Source organism: Diabrotica virgifera, chromosome 2, assembly GCF_917563875.1.
Source record: "Diabrotica virgifera virgifera chromosome 2, PGI_DIABVI_V3a".
Taxonomy (NCBI): domain Eukaryota; kingdom Metazoa; phylum Arthropoda; class Insecta; order Coleoptera; family Chrysomelidae; genus Diabrotica; species Diabrotica virgifera.
The window spans coordinates 92,955,728-92,982,489 of NC_065444.1; the positions used below are offsets into that span (position 1 = coordinate 92,955,728).

The 26,762-nt window shown below is 32.3% G+C and overlaps 1 protein-coding gene across 4 annotated transcripts in view; it reads left to right on the top strand.

Moving 5' to 3' along the window:
• The first annotated feature begins 278 nt into the window (after window positions 1-278).
• LOC114349487 (uncharacterized) overlaps window positions 279-26,762 on the top strand; it is a 68,755-nt gene continuing 42,271 nt past the window's right edge. The window contains exons 1-2 of one of the 4 annotated variants that reach the window (XM_028299870.2): window positions 291-486; window positions 8,947-9,295. In XM_028299870.2, coding sequence (XP_028155671.2) covers window positions 411-486; window positions 8,947-9,295 — 425 coding nt within the window. In that variant the 5' untranslated portion in view covers window positions 291-410. Of the gene's footprint in view, window positions 487-8,946; window positions 9,296-26,762 lie in introns of all 4 variants that reach the window. The other 3 variants (XM_050642724.1, XM_050642723.1, XM_050642722.1) reach the window with 3 other exon arrangements.

The window sequence follows — 26,762 nt, forward strand, 5'->3', positions numbered from 1 at the left end:
TTAAAATATGACCGCGTGCTGCAACGAACCAATAGAAAATTCCTAGGTTCCAAATACATATACGGAATGTTTAGATGCTACCGGGTCCTAGTCTATAATTTTTATTTCTGTAGCTTTCTATTGGTCAGAATCTCTATGAATGAAATAATCTGAGGAATCTCCGGTCTTGGTTTATCAGGAGAGTTTCTGGACACACTGTATAGTATAGTCCATATTTTTATGTATAATAACTCTTATTTTTTAACATCTCAATTAAATATTAAATACATACACTATCTTTCTAAGAAGTGTTTTTCGAACACCTTAAAAATGAAGGCTGCAAAGAAATATTCACAGTCGTTGATAATATTTTATTAATTTAGTACAGTTGTTATAAACATACAAACTTGACCTATTAACCCAAAGCAAATATGAAGCAACTCTATTTTTTTATTTGTATTGGAATACTTAGTACTATTAACGGTATTGATGCTAGTGATAATGATGGTAAGTTATATAATTTTAAGTTATAAATTTATATGCTCGAATTTTTACCAAGCTGTTTTATGTTTTTTTCTTCTAGTTTCATGATCATTCTCGATTTTTGGGTATCACGTTGCCTACCATATCCGCTGTCCTGACTTTATTCACATTAGTACTAAATAATTATTATTAACTCGATTTTCCATACATAGTATGGTACAGTATAGTTAGACCCAAACCCAGACATCCAAAGTGAAAGTTATCCTCCAACACCAAATTGTTCTCTATTGTCCACATAATGTTCAGAAAAAAGTCACACCATTTTGAGAGTCGGGTTTGGGGGGGGGGGGGAGAGGGGGATAAATCTGCAAATTCGTAGTTTTTTAGGTTTTTCGTCAATATTTCTAAAAATAAGCGGTTTAGCATGAACAACCCTCTACACAAAATTGTTCTACATTAAATTTGAAATAAAAAAGGGTCTATGCATAACCCTTCTAAAATGAACGGTTCCAAAGTTACGGAGGTAGTATAGTATAATTGGTACAAAAAAAGGCCTAACCCAGACATCCAAAGTAAAATTTTTCCTTCAACACCAAATTGTTTTATATGGTACACATATTGTTCAGTAAAAAGTTACACCATTTTGTGCGTCCGGTTTGGGAGGGAGATGGGGAGAAGTCGGTAAGTTAGTAGTTTTTTTACGTTTTTCGTCAATATTTCTAAAACTGTGCTTTAGCGTAAGGAATGTTCTATAGAAAAATGTTCTACATAAAATTTAAAATAAAAAAGGTTCTATACATAATTGTTATAAAATCAACGGTTCCAGAGTTACGGAGAGTGAAAAGTGGAGATTTTCGATACTTTTTATAGTTACTGATTTCTCCCCCCTCTCCCCCCAAACCCGACGCTCAAAATGGTGTGACTTTTTTCTGAACAATATGTGGACCATATAGAATAATTTGGTGTTAAAGGATAACTTTCTTTCACTTTGGATATCTGTGTTTTTGGTATAGTTATATCATAAATATTGCCCAAAAAATATAAAAAGTATCGAAAACCTCGACTTTTCACCCTCCGTGACTCTATAACCGTTGATTTTATAACAATTATGTATAAACATTTTTTGTTTTAAATTTCATGTAGAACATTTTTGATATAACATTGTTTACGCTAAAGCATAGTTCTAGAAATATTGACGAAAAACTTAGACAAACTACTAATTTACCGGCTTCTCTCCCATCTCCCTCCCAAACCGGACGCTCAAAATGGTGTAACTTTTTACTGAACAATATGTGGACCATATAGAACATTTTGGTGTTGGAGGAAAACTTTTACTTTGGATGTTTGGGTTAGGCCTTTTTTTTGGACCAGTTATACTATACTACCTCCGTAACTTTGGAACCATTCATTTTAGAAAGATTAAGCATAGGGGCTTTTTTATTTCAAATTTAATGTAGAATAATTTTGTATAGAGGGTTGTTTATGGTAAATCGCAGAAAAACGTAAAAAACTACGAATTTACCGATTTCTCCCCCCTCTCCCCCCCCCCCCCAAACCCGACGCTCAAAATGGTGTGACTTTTTTCTGGACATTGTGTGGGCCATATAGAACAATTTGGTGTTGAATGATAACTTTCACTTTGGATGTCTGGGTTATGCCATCTTTTGGATCAACTATACTATACTAACAGCTGGCTTAGATTTTTCAAGCATGCTATTGTTCTGCCAGGAACATGTTTACCTTGGATATTTCCTTGTATGATAAGATGCAAAGCTTCATATTTTTCAGCGCGTTTCATTATGTGATCGAAGTATTCCAGGTTGTAGCTCTTTAACACATTGAGTAAGTGTGGAACTCCTCACTTCAAAATCTGTCGACTCAGATTAACCTTAGTAGTCGCCTGTATACCTACATCTCAAAGTCTTCCAAGCGAGTAAGCATGTTCTCACTTAGAGAAAGATACAGCAATTAGACAATGCGAAAACGACGGGTTCGTTGGAAAAAATATTCCCATGAGATTTTTTGCATAATCACATTCGTGCGACACCCCAGAATAAGGTTCAAGAAGTCGCCCACGCGAAAAGTGGTCCATATTTTAAAAAAAATATTTTTTAACAAATTGCCAAAATCAATATTTTCGGTCTCAACAATTTTTTTTTTTTTTTAGATTTTTTGAACCATTCTGGACAAAAAAGGTATCTTGTAATGTTTCTCCAAAATTGATCGTTTTCGCGAAAACGCGAAAATGGCCATTTTTAAGACTTAAGAGGATCGGTACATATTTTTGGCTGCAATGCTATTCAAATGGGAATTCATTTTTTTCAAATCCTGAGAAAACTAATAACTATTTTTGAAAAATTTAAACGCAGAATGAAAGATTACGTTATTAGCGAGGGCCGAAAGTCCCTGAGAACTTCTATAATGTTTATTTTAATAAGTTACAGGGGTGAAAAAACTAAGAGAAAATTTAGTGTGATTTTTAATTTCAAATATCTCATTCAAAATAAACTTTTTATTTATTCTAAGGGACTTTCGGCCCTCGGTAATAATTTAGTCTTTCATTCTGCGTTTAAATTTTTCAAAAATATTTAATGGTTTTTTCAGGATTTGAAAAAAATGAACACAATGGCGTGGTAATATTTTCCAAATCTGTCTTTGTCTTACAACGCACTCAACCGAATATAATATTGTCAGCATATATTGTCAGTCAGACACTGACAATCAGTGACAATTTTAAATATTTGACATTGCATCGGGAATATTTTGAGAAATTGATTAAATATTATTGATATATAGTGTATTTGATAAATAATTGATTTAAGACGTGAACCTAATAAAAAGTTATTTATTGTGTATTATTTGTGGAAGATCCAAGCAGAGAATACATCAGATATATCCTGTGATCCAAGTATTTTGCTGTTAGAGATGTTCAAAATTGTAAGCGTTCCAAAATAACAACATATTATTAAAAAATCACTTTAACACTTTTCCTCTTTTCTCGATTGATTATTAGTTTTTGTTGTACAAATAAATTATTACAATCACTGAAAACATAGTTAGTGAAAAAATTATCACATTTATTAACTGAATTAATAATTTGCAATTATAAAAATAACAGTTATCCAAGAACATTCAAAAGCCATCCCTTTAAATTAATTATGACATTTTCAAGTAGAATGACATTCTAGTAATGTTTACATATCCACACCAGTGTGAATTTTACTACACGTAATTTGCCGTGTAAAGACAGAAAAAGTAGGGATACACGTAAAATATTTGCGAATTATGTACCCATAGCCTTAATAACTCGGTTAAAAATTAATATTATGAAAGTCAGAAAGTGAATAAATGAAATTTTAAAGCCCCCCTACATGATCCTAAAGAAATTTGAGTCGTTAATGTATTACTAAGCTGTTATTTTTAATTATTAACAATGAGCGGTAAGATTGTATTGACGCGGCTGTAAATATGTGAGTGCGAGTAAGATGCACGATTGGACTGCCGGCATGGCATCTCTTTCGCACTCAAAATTGACGGCCGCCTAATACGTGCATGGCGCTCATTAGTATTACATACCTAAAAATAACAGCTTAGTAATAAAATAATGACAAAAATTTCTTCAGAATCTTGAATGGGGGGGGGGGGGGGCTTTAACCTTTGATCACTTTAATCTTTGAGTCTCTTTCGAAAATGACTTTTCAGTCATTTTTTCATAATAACTTTTAACCGAGTTATTAAGCCTTGAAAATCGCCATGTTCGTTTTTATCAATTTTAAATTGCTTATAACTGGAAAACGATCAATTTTAGAGGAAAATTATCAGAAACCTTTTTTGGTCAGAATGGTCCAAGAAACCTAAAAAAATTGTCCGGGTCGAAAATATTGATTTTTGCAATTTGAATAAAAAAAAATTGTTAAAAAAATTTTGACCACTTTTCGCGTGGGCGATTTCTTGAACCTTATTCTGGGATGTCTCACGAATGTGATTATGCAAAAAAATCTCATGGGAATATTTTTCCAACGAACCCGCCGTTTTCGCCTAGTCTAAATGTGCATGTGCAATTCGAATGTGGGGGTAAATACTAAAAACTTTGCTTTAAATTACGTTTCTCATTTTTACAACCATCATATTATATTGTAATTGTACATAATTTTATTTGAGCTAACAACTACCATATATTTAGTTTTATTAAAGTTGAGTTTTAATCCATACTGACTATTATAGGACTGGTATATTTTTATCATTAGGTTTTGAAGGCCATCACTGTAATTAGCTTGCACTAAAATACTGTCAGTATTATATCTAATATAATATATCTAATATTGTTCAGAGTTACACCCTCTGTTAATTCCAGATAAGGCTTCCTTAAATATTTTCTCTAAATACAAGTTAAAGAGTAGAGGTGAGAGTCGAGCGTATAAAGCCTCATCTCACTTCTTTTTTTATTTTTATTTCATCCGACATGCGACAGTTCGATGAAATTCAAGTGATTCAACTTTTCATGTCAGTGTAGGTTTGTAATTACTTATTCGTAAATCTTAATCATCCAATTAAGATTTTTTTAATATATCTAAAATTTTTATGTCAAACCTTGTCAAAAAATCAATTGCTGCTGAGCCGATATACAGGGTATTTCGTTAGTAATTGGAAATATTTTAACTGTACCCAACATGTATTTAAGTTTTAACCCAAATCACTGGTCCGAAAATGCTTCATAAGGGAGCTAGAGCTTTTTGAAGATGTTGTCTTGTAATTAGTTTTTTTAACTACCTCCAGAACGCTTCTATTTAGAAGAACGAAAACTAGTAATATTTATTTAGCTTATTTAGCTTATCTTATTTATTTAGCTTATTTATCTTTCAGAGATAGGCGTTCGTTTTGGGTAGGGCAACGATTAGTTTATCGCATAGCGTTTTTGTCTTTAACTTTTAAGAATTTTTGATACTGGAATATATTAACTTCTGAGGTATTTTAGTACCATAAGGTACTCTTGAATTGAAAATTTTTCGTCTTTAGAATTTGAAAAAATTTTCAAAAATAAAACTATATATCTTTATCTGTCAAATTACTGAATGGGTCTTTTGACCTCTCTTCTTAGGTCCATGAGATTTAGTGTTTTTTCTGTAATTTACCTTTAGTTTCTTCTTGTTCTTTTTTCACTAAATTTGTTCCCTAAACTGACTTAAAATATCGTCTGTTGTCAAGTTTTCGTCAATGCTTTTCTCTTCGCTTGATGTCAACTTTATTGCTTGTTCTATTACACTGGTTATTTCTTGTTTTAGGGTATCATTTGCCATATTTTACGAAACAATAGTAACTATTTGCCTATACGCCTCTGTAAACTTTTTCAGTCACAGTGTTATTTTTCAACAAATATGTTGTTTCTACCTTCTGACGTTTTTCTAACTACGTATTTTTCTTTGTATTATTTGAAATGGATCTGTTCTCTTATGTTGTATCTGTACTTAAGCCACTCTATCCGCCACCGTCGTTGGGATAAACCTAACTAATTAGGGACAGTATTTCAAATTCACTTAATTTTTTTTTTAGTAAGTCTTATTTATTGGATTATTATTATTATTATCTCGGTTATTTATAGCGTTCTTCACATTCCGGTTATCAGTTTGCAGCTTCATCAGTCGTTCCATTCGCCAGGGTGAAGATTCCTTTCCGACATTGCCTTCTGAACGCCGCCTAGCCAGGATGGTTTCGGCCTTTCTCTCTTCCTTCTTTCCCTTGGCATCCAGTTTAGAATATTGATTTGGCAGGCTGTCGTCGTCCATTCTTTCTACACGACCATATCAGTTGTCAAAATAACTGTGTCTCTTCATTTGTAACTTCAAATATTTCGAAAAATAATGACTTTATCGTTACGACTGAAGAGTATATTATTTACAGAGTAAGTATTGGAGAACCGAAAAATTGCGATAAAATAGCAAGTTCGCTAGTGGCCTAGAATTTAGGAAGTGCCAACCATTCACTTTTCCCTGTCGTACGCCTCTGGTAGTAACTGGAAACCTTTATTTATCATAATTTTGTAGGGTGTACATTAGGGTGCATCGAAAAAGGCGAAAAAAATTTTTTTTTTGCAATGGAAAAGTAATACCTCACAAAAGTTGCCCAATCAACTGTTAAGTATTTTGGTAAAATTTTTTCGAAATTGGAAAATATCTTCTTTCCCCCCAAGGCAATTAAAAATTTTGAAAAAATGTTAACAGACGACAAAAATTTTTATTTCGAAACGAAAATGTAATAGCTCATAAATGTTGCTTAACACACTATTTAGTATTTTAGTAAAATTGCGTTCAAATAAAAAGATATTTTCTGCTCCCCACGGCAACTAAAAATTAGAAAAAATACATTAATACGCGAATTTCCTTGGTAAGGGAAATGTAATACCTTATATAACTTTAATAAATAAATTCGGTTTAAATTGGAACATATTTTATGGTTTCACAACGCAATTAAAAATTTTACTTAGAAAAGTATACTAAAACATTATTTTTATAACAAAATAGCCTAACTTATCCGTCTCTCTGACGTCACCTAAGTTTTTTAATACTAAAATAAATATAAAGCAAAGTGCAAAATTAGGTATATAAATATTACAAAAAAATATGGTAAAAGCATCCTATTCGAAGATGTCTTCCGATTATAAGTGGAGCATAGTTTTTCTGGAATTAATTCGAGTTTTTATAAATCCATCCCTCGAATACGCTCCACAAACTGCTAGAGAAGCTTGTGTCACAAGTTTGACACATCGTTCTACACATTGTTTGGGACCGCGATTTTTCTCAATCTCAATGGTAAAACGGTCTAAGTTAGGATTCTTAATAAAATCTCGCAGATTGTCACTCGAAAATCTAGAGAGTATAGATGGTTCTGTAAGGTGATATTCTTGTTAGTTAATTAACTCGAAGTAGTGGTTTGAATCAAAATTTTTTTGAAAGAAAGTTTTAAGACCCTCACGTTTTTTGATTTGGTCACTGGCAAACTTCTTTTTATATCCAAGGGGTAGATCATTTCAATGTCGAAGACATACAAACCACTGAAGCGGTTTTTTAAGATGTTCTTGTAACAGCCGTATTACATCACCCTTAACGCCAGTATTTACGACTGTTTCGTCACATGCAATAGCTGGATTTGATACTTTCTGATATACCAGACAACGGATACCCATATTCGAAATATTTGCACCCTGGCTCATGCACAAGTGTTATGTGTTCTTCCACGATCGATTGACCATAAAACTTGGTACTGTTTTTTACTTGAGCTAAAGTTTTGTCTTTGCGTCGGTAACTTTCTTCTTTTATCGTTGTTCTCTCTGATTATATTTGTTTTTGTTTTCCCTATCAATCAAGCTTATCACCATTTTTCTGGTACCTCTTTGATTTAATATAAATTCGCGCTCATCCAGAGGCACTTTTTGAGATTTGCTACCAAGAAAATTAATCAGAGTGTCACATTTGCATGCTGGAAGATCGAAACGTGTAGTTTTACTTTTGTTCTTAAAGCATTGAATTTTATTTTTGTAAAATTCACTGTTTTGCCTGTTCTTAAATGGTTTCATAAGTTTCATATATTTGTCATGGTAGGCTTTTAAGAGCTGAATAATTCTTGTATGTTAAATTATTGGAATTAAAACCTTTTTCTATATTTTCTCCAATTTAATTGCAACCTGTTCGGCAATACCAGAAAATTCTGGCTCTTTCTTGTTGAGTTTTTTATCCTCTTGCAACCCCAAAACTTCATCGCTTGTTTGTATTTCGGTAAAACATTTTCAGGTATATTTGGCGGATGCCCAAAAATGGGGCGGTCCACAGCACATCTTGATTTTGTTCCTCATGTTCCTGGTTTATCTATTTTAAAAATCTTTAATTTACAAACAACAATAATAACAAAGTAAGGCATCACACCAAACATAAGTGAAAATTACACGCACGGACTCACGAAGCGGGACATTTCAAAGAGGTTGGGGAGACTGAAAAAACACATAAAACTTTAAATATCGTTTAAATTTGTAATTGACAACATTTTAAGTTTTCTTCAATTGATCTTAGATCGACTTAGCACATATTTTATTCCAAATAATATAAATTGAAATTTCCATAAAAATCAGATATTTAATAAAATTCAAGGTCGTTGGGGAGGCAGAAAATTCGCTTAAAAAAATTAAAAATACTAATATGCTGAAAAATAACACTAACAACTTTTTCACGCTATTAGATATAACATTTTCAACTTTTATTTTTTCAACGCACCCTAGTGTACAATACCTACACATCCTGTGTGTGACAAGTAAATGGTTTTAAAGTACTAAGTACAAATAGTTTTTAAATTATTAAATAAACTGCCCTGTAAATCAGGAAGGAGCTATATTTTATTTAAGTAATTTGGGTTAAATCATAATAATTTGAGCCCAGGAAACTACAGTTAAAATATTTCCAATTATTAATTAAACACCCTGTATATGTATATTTTTAGTCGACTTATATAAAGAAAAAAACCGATGCGTTAAAGTCTATTACGTCGATGATGGTTTCTACAATGTAAATTGCTTCGCCAATCTTTCAAATAATGACTATGGTATAGTAACTAACAAAAATGACACAATTGTTGTAAGTGACGCACAGAAGAACAGGCAGTGCTTTAAAATTACTAGTGGGCAACACAGTGGAACATCTGTAGCATGTGTGCAAGAGGTCGACAAAAACTGCATAGAAACGAGAGCAAAAATAAAAGATGTTACGAAGATTAATGAGATACCGTGCAAAATTCAAGTTGATAGAAGAGAGTTGGGATTATCATTTGAGAAGATGCATGTAATTTTTAGGTAAGTTAATATAAAAACAAACTGGGGGTGGGCGCAAAATTTTGGTCCAATGCGATTTAAATGCATTCATTTTTTTTTCGAATCCTGAGAGAACTAATAAGTATTTTTGAAAAATTTAAACGCCGAATGATAGATTACATTATTACCGAGGGCTGAAAGTCCCTGCAAACTTCTATACTATTTATTTTAATAATTTGCAGGGGTGAAAAAGAAAAGAAAATTAAGTGTGATTTTTAATTTCAAATATATACAGGGTGAGTCACCACTAATGGGACGGAAGATTACAGCGAAATGGTAATAGATTTGGAAAAAAATTTAAATTAGTAGTTTGTAAGTTGATAAGAGCTACATTTTAAAGTTATTTTGAAATATACGGGGTGTCCCAATAACTGGCGGCGTATCAAAGTTATATTGTTCTTATGGAACACCCTGTATTTTATTGCATTTTAATTGTTCACAAAAAATAAGGTATAGTTTCATAAGGCTTCCCTATACCTATCTACAGAGTGTTCTGAGTTATGTTGACTTTTCTTAAAATTTAAAGTTTTAAAAGAAGGCTTATTTTAAGTTATTTAAAAAATTATAAAAAAATTACTTTTACATCTAAATAGTTGAATATTGGTTGAATTTACTTCATGATTGATTATTGCTCATTTATTTACAGGGTGTTCAAAATTTATAGTTTCATTATTGGATTATTCAATGTGTCATATGATCCTTATTTTAAATGGAACACCATGTATATTAATAAATAATTATACTAAATAAATTAACCTTTTTCGAATGGTATATGGATATCGTATACCTGAGTCTCATAGTTTTTGCGTAATTTAAAATTATTAAAATTCTTAATCTGTAATTCGATTTTAAAACAAAAGATGTATCTAGTTAATTAATGGCATTGTATGACATTGTCATTTTATGACAGTACGGTCTGGTAACTATCTTGTAATTAATGTATTCAATAATTGATTATTACAAATTTATTTACAGGGTGTTCAAAATTTACAGTTTTATTATTGGATTATTTAATGTGTCATATGATGCTTCTTTTAAATAGAACATCATGTATATTAATATATTATTATTATACTAAACACAGGTTCCTTTTTCGAATGCTATAGGGATGTTCTATAACTAGGAATAATATTTTTTGAATAATTTACAATTTTCTTAAACGGTAAATTAATTTTAAAAATAATATTTATAGTCACTCTCGATTTTTAAACCCATCATCTTGGCATAGTTGTTAGAAACGAGTGTAGTTGTAAATAAATTACTTTACTTTTAGTTGCTGATATGTAATAGCTATTTGTATAACAAGGGAGGAAGGTGTTACTGTTCCTCCCGAGAATGAAGTTTACTGCCCGGCGCGTAGCAGAGGGCAGTAATCATTCGATTGAGGAAAAGGCACTTTACTCCCATGTTATACATATGATTTTTCCACCTTCCTCAAATAAGAAGTCATTTTTTCATTTTTAAATCATTTATTTATGTAACTAACTAACAAAATTTATTACAGTACTAAAACTAACAAGTAGGTACAGTAGAACTGTCAACTGTCAAATATACGTCAAATTATTAATGTAAACATTGTTAAACCAAAGTAACAGTTTACTGTTTTTTACCTTTCTACAAAATACAGGTTGTTATTTCATCAATGACATACCATGACGTCACTTTTAGGAGGAAAAGAACTTTTATTCCCTAGGGAGGAAAAATAAGACTTGGCTCCCTACAATCAGGTCAGGTAAACTTTCGGTAGAGATAGCTGGAAATAGTTATTTTTCTACAACCACTATTCAAAGTGCACTTTTCTGCACGCTTTCATGTTAGCAAACTTGATATTTTCTCACAGTATAAGATATTTGACATTAGTGTGCAGAAAAGTGACGTTTCTGTGCCGCAAAGTGACGTTTCTGTGCCGCAAAGTTCTTTTCTGCACAGTTGACTACCTCATACTGAGTAATGTTATATTCTGTTTACATCCGTGGTTAAACTTTAGACAAATATATAACCTATAAGACAATTATTATATTTAACTATAGCATAGAAATTAAATTATAGATGTTACAACTGTTTTATTTTACAATTTTATTCTTATTAAATATTTTATAATTATCAAATAACCAATAAGGATTTAGCAACTTGTGCAAGAGACGTCGAATGAAGTAGGTTTTGTGTAAATCCGTACCTGCATAAATATAATGTCAATAATGTGTAATAATTGTTTAAATTTAAACAAATTAAGGCAGTGCATTAATTTTTTAACTGATTTCTGTGCAATTTATTTAGGTATAAGGAATTTAAATTGATTAGTAGGTATTAATTAAATACAGTTTAAAATTTATCACATTATTATATTTTTTATTAATAATTAATATTATTATATTAATATTATATTAATATTAATAATTTATTATAATTAACCTATTATAATTAATCGTCGTTTGGAAATTGTGATTTTTATTTTTAGGAAAAACTGTGCTTGTAGAAAAAGTATAGTGTGAAACACGTGCAGAAAGGTAATTTCTCACTCGTTTGAATTGCGGCACTCGCTTGCGCTCGTACCGCAACTTTTCAAACTCGTGAGAAATTAGTACCTTTCTGCACTTCTTGCACAATATACTATTTCCTAACAAGTGCAGAAAGTCATTCTTTCCCGCGCGCGACTGCAGTTTGCCGAACCACGCGAAGTGGGAGTTCTGCAAGCAGTCGAATGCGGAAAAGAGACTTTCTGCAGGAGTTAGGAACAATATTTTTCTACAACCACTATTCAAAGTGCACTTTTCTGCACGGTTTTATGTTAGCAAACTTGATATTTTCTCACAGTATAAGATATTTGACATTAGTGTGCAGAAAAGTGACGTTTCTGTGCCGCAAAGTGACGTTTCTGTGCCGCAAAGTTCTTTTCTGCACAGTTGACTACCTCATTCTGAGTAACGTTATATTCTGTTTACATCCGTGGACTACCGCATTCTGAGTAACGTTATATTCTGTTTACATCCGTGGTTAAACTTTAGACAAATATATAACCTATAAGACAATTATTATATTTAACTATAGCATAGAAACTAAATTATGGATGTTACAACTGTTTTATTTTACAATTTTATTCTTATATAAACATTTTATAATTATCAAATAACCAATAAGGATTTAGCAACCTGTGCAAGAGACGTCGAATGAAGTAGGTTTTGTGTAAATCCGTGACTGCATAAATATAATGTCAATAATGTGTAATAATTGTTTAAATTTAAACAAATTAAGGCAGTGCATTAATTTTTTAACTGATTTCTGTGCAATTTATTTAGGTATAAGGAATTTAAATTGATTAGTAGGTATTAATTAAATACAGTTTAAAATTTATCACATAGGTACCTATTATAATTAATCGTCGTTTGGAAATTGTGATTTTTATTTTTAGGAAAAACTGTGCTTGTAGAAAAAGTATAGTGTGAAACACGTGCAGAAAGGTAATTTCTCACTCGTTTGAATTGCGGCACTCGCTTGCGCTCGTACCGCAACTTTTCAAACTCGTGAGAAATTAGTACCTTTCTGCACTTGTTGCACAATATACTATTTTTCTAAGAGTGTTTAAAAAATTACCAAATCATAAACAATTAATTTAATTAATATGAAAATTCCACACCTGTAATTTTGAACCAATCAAAATACGTTATTTTGACAGATCACCATGGCAACGGAGGTATTTTATCGGAAATTTTTTGCTCGTGGGGTACCCAACAGCGAATTATAGTGGAAATTTTTTGACGTTTACAATAACAGAACATTTTTGACAGACTGGTTTTTATTTGTTTATATAATTTAGTTTTCGTACTTCCGGGCCTAAAGTGACAACTTCACTCCCTTGTGACAGGTACTAAAGTGTCACATTTAATCCCTCCGGGATTAAATATTGACGAAACTCCCGGAACGATTAAATCACAAACAAACGAATTTAAGGGATATTTTATTGAAAAATATAATTAATTAGAATGGTAATTACTTCGGCTGCTCTTTTATCAATATCAGATACACCTTCTTCACTCATGATACCAATAATTATCAATAACAATGTTTCTTTACAATGACACTAGTAATGACAATGTTTCTAAATTATAACTGTCACAACGCAATGTTACTATGGTAACTTATTTTAAAGACAGTTTATTAAATGAGTTGAAGAGAGAAAAAACTGATTGAAATTATTGAAATAATTAATAAAATCATACCGGAAGTACGAAAAGTATCGTATATACCTTGCGACTGAAGTACATTTAATCCTTCAGGTAAATTATGGCCCTCCCTGCGGTCGGGCCATAAACTTTACCTTCAGGATTAAATGTACTACTTCAGTCCCGCGGTATATAATGTACTATTTGATTCATTTTCTATCACTTGTAGTTACTCAAAACTTATGTAAAATTAAAGAATATACTATTTTCTATCTTGAAATGGTATTCCCATGCAACTACAATGAGTAGAAATTACGAATTTGAAAGCCTAAATAATTGCTGACAAATAGTCCAGGGTAATAAGGTTTTTTCCATGACACTCGAGCAGCCAGGGTACTGAAGCGTTTTTTCGACAGGTAATACCTATGAGAACAAATTGTGACTATTTCCTGCGTAGGATCTGGCGGCCATTTTTATTTATAAACAATTTAATGTCGAAAAACGGCATTTTTTCCGATTTTTTTCAAATCAATGGAAAACAGTGCACCTTCTGGTTACATTAGAACAAAAATCTTCGAAAGCATAGAAAAACCTTTAAAATGACGTATTACAAAGGTTGATACACTTATTTATTGTTAATATAATTGAGAAAAAAGTCTAAATTTCAAAAAAATTAATTTTGCAATAACTATTGTAAAAATTAGTGTACAACTTTGAATTTTTTGTCAAATGAGGGTTAATTAGTGCTTAACACGTGACAAAAATTTCAAAGCGATTCATTTAATTGTTTATATTTTATTCAAATTGTTTATCCCAGAGAGCTTTTTTTTGCAATAACATAAGTCAGAAAAACAGAATGTTAAAACCACTCTGCAGGTGTCAAATGTAAGAGCATAAGCTAAACTTTCAAACCTGTTTAAAAAATGTTAATAAAGAGTGCACTTATTAGTAATAAATAATTATGAAAAATTCTCGTTAATTTTTCCTTATAAACAATTTGAATAACTTTCTTGTTATGGCCGGTACAAACATTTTTTTTGCACATTCTAAAAGATGGCATTTTTATACGAACTTAGGAAAAAATAAGTTAGCCTAGGTCAATTAGGGCCAAAGTTAGCAACATTTTTTTTTAAATCCACAGCTAATTTGTTTATGATAAATAAGAATCGAAAATAGCGCTCTTCCACTTTTAAAGACACGAAGTATTCAGAAAAAATTTTGGATTTATTTGCTCTTTAAGGGAGTCGTCAATAAAGCTTCAAAAATGAAGTAGAAGCATAAAATCCGTGCGACCTAAAATTGAAATATCAACTTCAAAATCCTACAATTTTTTGTAACTTGGGAACCAACCAATGGATTTTAATGTTTTTTTTAATTTGTATGTACTTTTAGCGTACTTTACAAATATGGGGTCTGTTGATTTATAAATTATTTAATAAACAATTTAATTTGTTTAAAAAAATTTTTTTCAAAAAAAAATTTTTTACCGTATTTTAGGTGAACAACTACAATGTTATGTATGTAATAATTGAAAAAAAATTGTAATAAATATATTATTACGACACTCACCGGCACAAAATTCCACCACCCAAAATTTTTGATTAAGTTTAATAGTTTATAACTTTATTATTTGTGCTCCGATTTTTAAGATTCTTGCACCAATTTGTAGATACATATATTGATATCGTTTCCTATTTTTCCGGTAACAAAAAAATTTGCTTGCGTGGCATTATACAGGGGTGAATGGAAGCGTTGTATTTTCTACTAACTTTAAAAAATTCTGTGGAAAAACGGAAGGGCTCATTTTGTGTCATAGTGCTGTCATATTATCCCAGAGACATCACTAAAATTTTGTTTTTTGAATTATCCGAATATCTCTTTTCGTGTAAGAGCTGTACCATTTTTTGTAAATAAAAACACTGATTGACTCATAAAATAGAGGTTGGATTGATAAGATTAGAATGGCCCGCATGCAGCCCAGATCTCAATCCTGTTAAGCATTTATGGGATGAATTAAAAAGAGCTATTCGCCGTTATCCCAGGCCTCCAGAAAATTTGGTACAGTTATGGCCTTGGTAGAGGAATATCGGACTATTCCCCAGGTAATATTATTTTTTATTCATATAAATATAAAATCTAAGACATAACAATGATTTGATAAACAATGAATCAAAAAAATTACTGCAACTGTAAGCTTATAGAGTAAAAGTCACACTTTTATAGAAATTTTTAAAAGTCACACTTTTATAGAAATTTTTCTTTTATTATAATAATATATACAGAGAGGGCTAAATTATGGAATAAATTCATTTTCTCTAAAATCGACGACTTTGAAGAAAAATCCCGAAACAGGTCGATTTTTATTTTTAAATTACAATTTTTTTGGCATATATTTTATACTAGTGTCGTCATCCATCTGAGCTTGATGACGTAATCGATGATTTTTTTAAATGGGAATAGGGGTCATGTGACACCTCACTTGAAAGGGTGTTCAATTGTCTATTCAGTAATATAAACAATTATATCCTTATTTATACAGGGTGACCAAAATAATAATTTTTGGAATAAATTAATTGACGCAAAAAGAAGAATGTGTGTAATTTATTTAACTCAAAATACATTGTACTGCTGCCAGTAAATAAAAAAAATTATTTCACAAATAAACATTTCTTTTCGCTTAAATTAAATCACAGACAACCTCTTTGCAGTTTTAACATTTAATTTGAGCGAAAATCAATGTTTATTTGCCAACTAAACATTTTTTTCAATTTTCTGACAGCGACAGAAAGTATTTTGAGAAAAATAAACTGTATACATTCTTCTTTTTTTGTCAATTAATTTAATTCAAAAATTATTTTTTTGGCTACCCTGTATAAATAATGATATTAATGTTTATATTACTGAATAGAGAATTGAACACCCTTTCAAATGGGGTGTCACACGACCCCTATTCCTATTTAAAAAAATCATAGATTACGTCATCACGCTCTGGTGGATGACGTCACTAATATGAAATATATGCCAAAACATTGTAATTTAAAAATAAAAATCGACCTGTTTCGGGATTTGTTCACAATCCTCCATTTTAGAGAAAATTAATTTTTTCCATAATTTAGCCCCTCCCTGTATATATTATAATATATTCATAACAATTTTTTATCAATTATTATATACATAACATTACTTGGTAGTAGTGCACCTAAAACACGGTAAAAAATTAAATAAATTGTTTTTTTTTTGTTTAAATAAATTAAATTGGTTATTATAATTTATATCAACTGACTCCATACTTGTAAAGTACGCTAAAAGTACATACAAATTAAAAAAAAAAACATTAAAATCCATTGATTGGTTCCCAAGATACAAAAAGCTATAGGATTTTGAAGTTAATATTTCAATTTTAGGTCGCATGGATTTACATACTTCATTTCTAAAGCTTTATTGACGACTTCCTTGAAAAGCAAATAGAGCAAAACAATTTTTATGAATACTTCATGTCTTTAAAAGTGAAAAAGCGCTATTTTCGATCCTTATTTTTTATAAACAAATTAGCTGTAAATTTTTAAAAAAATGTTGCTAACTTTGGCCCTAATTGACCTAGGCTAAATTATTTTTTTTAAAGTTCGTGTAAAAATACCATCTTGTAGAATATGTAAAAAAATGTTTGTGCCGACCATAACAAAAAAGCTATTCAAATTGTTTATAAGGAAAAATTGACGAGACTTTTGCATAATTATTTATTACTAATAAATGCACTTTTTATTAACTTTTTTTAAACAAGTTTGAAAGTTTAGCTTATGATCTTTTATTTGCCACCTGCAGAATGGTTCTAACATTCTGTTTTTCTGACTTATTTTATTGCAAAAAAAGCTCTCTGGGATAAACAATTGGAATAAAATATAAACAATTGAATAAATCGCTTCGAAATTTTTGTCACATATTACGCACTACAGAACCCTCATTTGACAAAAATTTCAAAGCTGTACACTAATTTTTACAATAGTTATTGCAAAATTAATTTTTTTGCAATTTAGACCTTTTTTCTCAATTATATTAACAATAAATAAGTTTATCAATCTGTGTAATACGTCATTTTAAAGATTTTTCCATGCTCACGAAGATGTTTGTACTAATGTAACCACAAGGTACACTGTTTTCCACTGATTTGAGAAAAAACGGAAAAAATGCCGTTTTTCGACATTAAATTGTTTATAAATAAAAATGGCCGCCAGATCCTACGCAGGAAATAGTTACAATTTGTTCTCATATGTATTACCTGTCGAAAAAACGCTTCAGTACCCTGGCTGCTCGAGTGTCACGAACAGGGTATATTTTTGCCTTATTACCCTGGCCTAAAAGCTATGGCGCGCTATTAATCTGTTCATGCAGCTTTGGATTTTCAAATGCAAATTTGGTGTGGAATTTTCTTACCGAATACCACGCGAAGTCAAATTAATATCCGGAAATTTTTTTTGATCATGAATATTTTTAGAAAATTTCCCTCGTCTGCGACTCGGGAAATTTTCAAAATATTCATGATCTCAAAAAAATTTCCGGAAATAATTTGACCTCTAGTGGTATTACTAGTGAAAATACATACACAAATTAATTCTTTGACAAGGTTGTCAAAACCAAACTTTCAATATAATTAGTTAGCATGACGACGATCTTGGTTTCCATGACGATGATTCAAAACGACTGTTATTCTCTACCGATTTGACTTTCGAATATTATGTCAAAATAATTTTATTTCATCGAATTGTCGCGTTAATTTCATTAAAACAGGAACACAATAAGATATACTTGAAATAAATTAGTAAATAATATCTAAATATTAGTTTATTGCATGTATTATAAGTACTTTAAGGCCATATTAAGATATCTAAATTAACACGCGTGCGGAAAAGTAAAAACCGCGTGCGGAAAAGTAACACGCGTGCGAAAAAGAAACACGCGTGCGGAAAAGTGAATCTTTCTAAATTAAAATGCGTGCGCAAAAGTAGACATTTTTGCACGCTCGTAGAAAAAATAATTTTTTTCCTTTAAAATATTTAAATACCTAACGAGACTTTGCCTTATCCCTATGCGGGGTCGGCTTCCCTAATTACATTTCTCCACACAATTCTATCTTGGGTCATATCAATGTTAATCCCCTTTACCAACATGTCCTGCCTTATCGCCTCCCCCCAGGTCTTCTTTGGTCTTCCTCTCCTACTCCTTCCAGGAATCTGCACTTCAGCTATTCTTCGTATTGGGTGATTAACGTCTCGATGTTGAACACGACCAACCCATCTTAACCTATGCTCTCTCATTTTGGCATCAATTGGTGCCACACCTAGACTTCCCCTAATATAATCATTTCTAATTTTATCCTTCTTTGTCACTCCACTCATCCATCTAAGCATTCTCATTTCCGCCACGTGCATTCGTTGTTCCTCTTTCTTTTTCACTGCCCAACATTCAGTTCCGTGCATCATAGCCGGTCTTATGGCTGTTTTATAGAATTTTTCCTTCAGCTTCATTGGAATTTTTCTGTCACACAACACACCACTCGCTTCTTTCCACTTCATCCATCCAGCCATAATTCTACTACATGCATCTTAATCTATTTTTCCATAACTCTGTAATTCCGATCCTAGGTACTTAAAACTATTACTTTTCACAATCATTTCACCATCCAAAGATACCATTTTATTTGTAGTAACTCCATCTTTAAATGAACATTCCAAATAATCTGTTTTTATCCTACTTAATTTTAAACCTTTTTCCTCCAGAGCTTGTCTCCACTGTTCCAGTTTTTGTTCTAAGTATCTTTCACTATTTCCTATTAACACTACATCATCAGCATACATTAGGCACCATGGAATACTATCCTGTAGTTTCGCTGTTATCTGGTCCAAAACTAAAGAGAATAAATAAGGATTAAGCACCGAGCCTTGGTGCAATCCTACTTTCACCTGAAATTTATCAGTCTCTCTCACACCTGTTCTAACACTAGTCGTTACTCCCTCATACATATCTCTCACAATCTTTACATATTCGCCCGGGACTCCTTTCTTATTGAGTGCCCACCACAGAATCTCTCGAGGAACTCTATCATATGCTTTCTTAAGATCAATGAATACCATATGAGCGTTGGTCTCTTTATTCCTGTATTTTTCCATCAATTGCCTTACAATGAAAATTGCATCTGTTGCTGATCTGCCCTGCATAAAGCCAAATTGATTATCGGATATATCGGTTTCTTCACGTATCCGTCTATCAATTACTCTCTCCCATATTTTCATGGTGTGGCTAAGTAGTTTTTAAAATATATACAATATTTTTAATATAACGCCATAAAAAATCCAGATTTGTCAATCCTGGTGACCTAGGTGGCCAAAATATGGACCGCCTCTACCTATCCATTTATTTTTAAATTTTTTGTTGAGGTACGATTCCGACACCGACGCGCGACGGCATGCGGGAGACGGCAACTGCAAACGGCAGTTACAGTTGTTACCATGAGATACGTATTTACTTTAATGTCCGGCAGAACGTCAGTTGCTAATAATTATACAAAAATAATAGTGCAAAGTAATGACGACTGTCATGGTAACAACAACTGTTACTGCCGTTTGCGGTTGCCGTCTGCCGCCTGTCGTCGATGTCGGAATCGTGCCTTTAAGGTAGTCCTTAACATCACGTCAAAAATGAGCAGGAGCTCCATCCAATTGGAGCCACATGAAACGTTAATAAATTCATTTTTTAGTAAAGTTGTGGCTTATTTCCCATAGAAAATAATTCATTAGGAAATTTAAAAAATTGTTCCATTCAGATTTTCGTAAAAAAAATACGGGTCGATAACGTACTCGCCCAGAATACCGCCCCAAACATTAACACTCTGTCGGTGTTGGCGATCAACAGTGGGAAATAAATGTTTGTTTACTGTATCATAATGAAATGAAAATTATGTATATTTACTAGACAATTATTATGAAAAGTAGGTAGATGGTAGATTGGTCTGTATACAATACATTTAAAAATATCTTCTCCAAATTCTAAAGTCCATAAACGATAAGTTAAATATTTATCATAATCCTGTTCGATCTAATACTGGTGGAGTTGAGTTTTATACGGATATTAGTGGTTTCTCTTAAGTACTCTAACACTCGTTTGACTGATTTCCAATTCACCCGAAATTTTTTCTTTACTAGTATTTGAGTTTTCCGTAACAGAACGCAGGACATCAAGTTCCTCGACGTCATTACAAATAACTGGTTTATTTTTATTTATCGGATGCAACATTACCAGTAGCACGGAATCTATTGAGATATCTCTCAAAAACGTCCTTTTTTGGGTGTCTTCTATCAGGATACTTTTGAGAGTAAACTTTAGAAGGGAAGATACAATTTTGGAAACACTCCCCAATGCAAAGTGCCATGTCTACTCTTTCGTAGATAACGTTATTATTCATTTTTGGGAAGAATTAAATTTGAATAACATACACGAATGTTTATATTTTTGATGATTACCCGACCGTAGTCATAAAACGACAATGTCATACAATGAGATACATCTTTTGTTTTAAAATTTATTTACAGATTAGGAATTTAAATAATTGTACCTAAATTACGCAAAAACTATGAGACGTAGGTATAGGACATCCATATACCATTCGAAAAAGGTAAATTTGTTTAGTATGATTTATTAATATACATGGTTTTACATTTAAAATAAACATTATATGACACATTGAATAATCCAATAATGAAACTGTAAATTTTGAACACCCTGTAAATAAATGTGTAATAATCAATAATGAATTACATTCAACCAATATCTAACTATTTAGATGTAAAAGTAATTTTTTTATAATTTTTTAAATAACTTTAAAATAAGCCTTCTTTTAAAACTTCATAACTCAGTCAACATAACTCAGAACTATACCTTATTTTTTGCAGACAATTAAAAAATTCAATAAAATACAGGGTGTTCCATAAAAAAATATATAACTTTGATACGCCGCCATTTATTGGGACACCCCGTATATTTCAAATAATTTTAAAATGTAGCTTTTATCAACTTAAAACTACTAATTTAAAAAAAATTTAAATCTTTTACCATTTCGCTGTAATCTTCCGTCCCGTTAGTGGTGACTCACCCTGTATATATTAGTATGAAGTTGCAGTTTTTACATAAAAAAATAATGACAATAACAATAATAAATAAATAAGAAAACACAAACATAGAACATATAAAATTAAAATTATTTTAAAGTCGAAGGTTACATCCTCGAAGGCAATCTTTTGCCTTGGCACGGTGTTCAAGAGAAAATCTAAATAAAAGTTGATCGAAACCCCTATTTTTTTTGCTTTTGTGCTTGCATTATCCCTTGTAGATCAAAAATACGTCAAAATTAAAATCGGCTACGGGGCACTTTTTTGCGCATGCATAAAAGAAAATTTTTTCTATTTATTTTCCTGTTTTTTTATTTTCCTTTATCTGTATAATCAGATTTTCATATATTTTAATATGTGTGAGTATGTATATGATATATACACACTCACATATATACACACAGACATACACATACACACACAAATATACCGGGTGTTGAATAGTCAAACGGGTAATAGGAACCAATGGGGAATCCTAAACTGTTAAATTCCTGCTTCCCTAATTCTTTTAAATCGAAAGTCATGAGAAACTATTTTGTAAAGGACTGAAATCTGTATTAAAAACATATGTTAAAATTGTTCTACGAATTAAACACATTTCAAAATAAAAATGTATAACATTTAAAACTTAGAAACTTAGTCTTACATTTCAAAATGTTGCAAAAATGTAAAACAATTGCCAGAGTATTATTAGTCCAATCGACCTCTAAAAGTCAGATTTGACCTCTAAAAATCTTATGAACAAACTGACTTCATTTGCTACAAAATGAAAAAATTAGACACAAAAGCTGAACATATTTTGTCTTTAAAATGCATTTGGATTTTTGTCAAAAGGTCGCTCTGATCAAAAGATATCGAATTTTGACCGTCTAGTTGATACAATTTCTATTTAAAAAATTGAGTTCGCGAGCGTAACTGACATTTAAAATCGCCGGTCGCTTCAAGCGTTGTTTCTGAAAGAACGGTTCATTCTGCACAAAAAATGCTAACAAATATTTTTGTTCAATATCTGAGCTGCATTTTGTTTAAATCATTTTTTTATACGGCGTAAACGTATTCTTGGTAATATGAAGTTTTCGATTTAACCCTCTACGACGGGTGGTTTTAGGGGGAAGCCCGGGGGTAGGACTGGCAATCTTTTTTGCATCTTTTTTGGGGTACCAAAGTTGATATTTTTAGCAAAATTCAGCTAGTTCGTATGGTTTTTAGAGGTCAAATCTGACTTTTAGAGGTAGATTGGACTAATAATTCTCTGGCAATTGCTTTATATTTTTGCAAAATTTTGAAATGTTTTTAATTCGTAGAACAATTTTAACATTTGTTTTTAATACAGATTTCAAGTCCTCTACAAATAGTTTCTCATGACAATTGATTTAAAATAATTAGGGAAGCAGAAATTCAAGAGTTTAGAATTCCCCATTGTTTCCTATGGCCGTTTGACTTTTCAAGACCCGGTATATTTGTGTGTGTATGTGTATGTCTGTGTGTATATATGTGAGTGTGTATACATATCATATACATACTCACACATATTAAAATATATGAAAATATATGAAAATCCGATTATACAGATAAAGAAAAAAAGGAAAATAAATAGAAAAAATCTTCTTTTAGGCATGCGCACAAAAATGGCCCGTAGTTGATTTTAATTTTGACGTATTTTTGATCTACAAGGGATAATGCAAGCATAAAAGCAAAAACTAGGGGGTTCGATCAACTTTTATTTAGATTTTCTCTTGAACACCGTGTTGGGAGTGAGTTGGTGGATTTCTTGAAGACTGCCAAAGAACTTGGTCGCTGGACATTCGAAGACAATATGGTTAATTGTTTGTTCAACAGCGCTGCATTTATCACATCCCGGACTGGCCTTTATACCCAATTGATTCAGCGATTTGTTACAAATTCCGTGACCAGCTCGTATTCTATTTAGGTTGTACCATTCACGATGAGGAAAAGAAAAGCCTAGCCTTAGTTTAATTGTGGGGTTTTCTATCAGATTAGAATATCTGATGTCTGGATTCCATTTGTCCATCCAGTGCTCTTCTGTAGTGAAATCAGCCAATCTTGTAGCAGTTCTAGTAGGTGGATGTCTGGATTTTAGTCTTAACTCTCTTTGATCTAGTTCAGCGATGTCTGTATTTATCGGTAGTGCTGGGTTTTGTTGGCATTTTTGAACTAGGGTGTTGAGGGCGGCTAGTCGTCTTGTTGCTGGTGGAGCGATGTTGCTTAAAACTGGAAGCCATTGGGTTGGTGTGGGCTTTATAGTTCCCGTTATGTGCCTCATTGTTTGGTTTAATTGGGTATCTATGACTTTTGTGTGATGACTGTTTAGCCAGACAGGAGCGCAATATTCTGCAGTAGGATATACTAAGTACAGCGCGCTCTTTCTGATTACCTCTGCATTAGACCCCCATGATATATTTTCTAACTTATGGATAATGTTATTGCGGGTCTTAATTTTTGCTAAAGTGTTTTCCAATTCCAAATGCTGTTTGAATGTTAGGGTACGATCTAGAGTTACTCCGACATCGAGGTATTTTGGGTTCGAACTGTGCTTTAGAATGGTTCCATCGCATTCTATATTTAGTCTGTAATTTGCCTTGTGGTTGGTTTCAGATGGAAAGCTGTTACTTCAGTCTTCAATGGGTTTGGTTGTAGGCCTCATTTCTTAAAGTATCTGTTAACAGTGCTTAGATCTGTTTCTATGTTGGTTTCGGCGATTTTTATGTCTTCTTCTTAAGCACCCAGAGCCATGTCATCGGCATAAATAAATTTGCACTAGGTGTAGTTGGTACATTTGACGTGTAAATATTAAAAAGAAGAGGAGACATAACTGACCCTTGTGGTAAGCCTTTTTGCAGGTTTTTGAAATTACTATTTTTTCATTTAGGTGTACTTGGAAAAGTCTGTCACTTAGCATTTGGTTTATCAACCTGTTGAACGAACGGCACGGTACCATCTGGTATATTTTAATTAAAAGACCCTCCTTCACACTGTGTCGTAGGCGCAGGTCAAGTCTATGAAAATTGCTACTGTTTTAAGTTTCTTTTGGAATCCTTTCTCAATAAATGTTGTTAAGGAGAGGACTTGGTCGCCACAGTTTCTTCCCGGAATGAATCCAGCTTGTTCTTGATGAATATTTGACTTTGTAAAGTAAAATAGTTTCTTTTGGATTATCCTATTGAATATCTTGTAGCAGACGCTTAAAAGAGCAATTGGTCTGTAGCTCTCAGGTAGTGCAAGGGTTTTGATTTCCCAGGTTTAGATATTGCGATGATCTTACTTTTTTTGAAGGATTTTGGAAACTTCTGCTTAGTCAATATTTGATTGTAAAATTCAAGAAGCCACTTACTGGTATTCGGGCCCATGTGTTTTATAAATTCAGGATAAATGTTGTCAACTCCTGCGGCTTTACATTTAATTAATTTTAGAGCTTCTGTAAGTTCTCCTGGCTCGATGAGCATCATTATTGGTAGGCTTTGTTGTTGAGCAATTTTGTCTTCTTTAACTGAGATCGAACTTCTCTTTTATGATTTTTTTCTATTACTGGTTTTGAGAAGTTGGCTATGCGTTTACCTGTATCTTCCGGTTTTGGGGCTGTAGAATTTGCTGAAGGGTTGTTTGAGCCAGAGTCTAGTTTCCTTAGAAGGTTCCATGCGGTGCGGCTACTTTGTGTGAAATTGAGATTCTCTAAAGTTTCCCTCCACCTTGTGGTTCTCGCGGAGTTTAGGGTTGATAAGAGTTGTTCATCAACTTCAGCATCTCCAGATTTCTCATCCTGATCAAGTAGTTCTTTACATTCGTCGTTCGAGCATGGGATGTAGGATTTGGTAACTCCACGTGCAATGTGCTTTTTTGCACATCTAATCACTAGTGATGCAAATCTTTCATAATTTTGAACCACGGGTTTAATATGTCTTATACCACATTTAAGATTAATTTAAACTCTTCCCACCTTGCCTTCCGGAAATTCCATCTTGGCAGAGGGATTGAATTTATAATAGGGATGGTGGTGCCCAAAGTTGTAATTATTGGTCTATGTTAGGATTTAGGAAACTTATCGAGAAAAGTTGTTTTTTGAGCCCTTTCCGCTGGAATATATAAACGTGAGTTCGGGATTGTAGCCCCTTCTCCATCTTGCAGAATGGAAGGTGGGTTTCTGTTTTGCGTCGTATAAAAGTCTGAGATGGTGAAACTCGGCCCATTCGGCAATCTGTTCTCCTTGTTGGTTACATTGGTTATATCCCCATGTCGTATGGTGGCAAGTCTCTAGTGTATATTTTCGGGTGAGAAAATGTGGGAAGTACGTTTGGTGGTCATCCAGCACTTGGTGGTTTTTATATATTGACTACAGTTATTTCGTCTACTTTCACAGCAAGTATAAAAATCTCTTGTGTCGAGTAAAAGTGAAAGGTGCGGTAATGTTTTATGTCTGCTCTACAATAAGTCGCAATACCGTACTGAGCGTGGTTGAGTGAGGCTTTTAGTGTATATCCAGGGATTTGACCACGGTTTTTTTAATTGTATGTCGTCTCCAGAATGTGTTTCTTGAACGGTAACCAAATCAATCATATTATTTGCCAGGAGCTTGCCAAGATACTCGCTCTTGCTTCGGCTGATGCCTTCAATATTCACTTGGTATACTCGAACCGTTGGTCCGATCGTTAACTGGCTCTGACAAGAGCCATCATTTGGTCGTTGCGTGTTGTTTATTGCAATGTGTTCGTCAGGAGATCTACGAGAGACAGGTCTGGCGGTTCTATTGTTGCTAGTTCATTTGGCGGTACCCAGGGTGCACCTGTAGTATTCTACTACGGACGCGAACTAGCTTTACACCTCACATATTTCATTCCAAAGAAACCTTTTGTTTACTTTAAGGGACTTTTGGCCCTCAGAAATAATGTAATTTTTCATTCTGCGTTTAAATTTTTCAAAAACACTTATTAGTTTTTTCGGGATTCGAAAAAAATGAATAAATACATTTAAAACACATTGCACATTTTGACACGCGATATTTTGCGCCTATGCCCTTAAGGGGGTACGCGCAAAATCTTGGTCCAATGATATTTAAATGCATTAATTTTTCTCGAATCCTGAGAAAACTAATAAGTATCCTTGAAAATTTTAAAC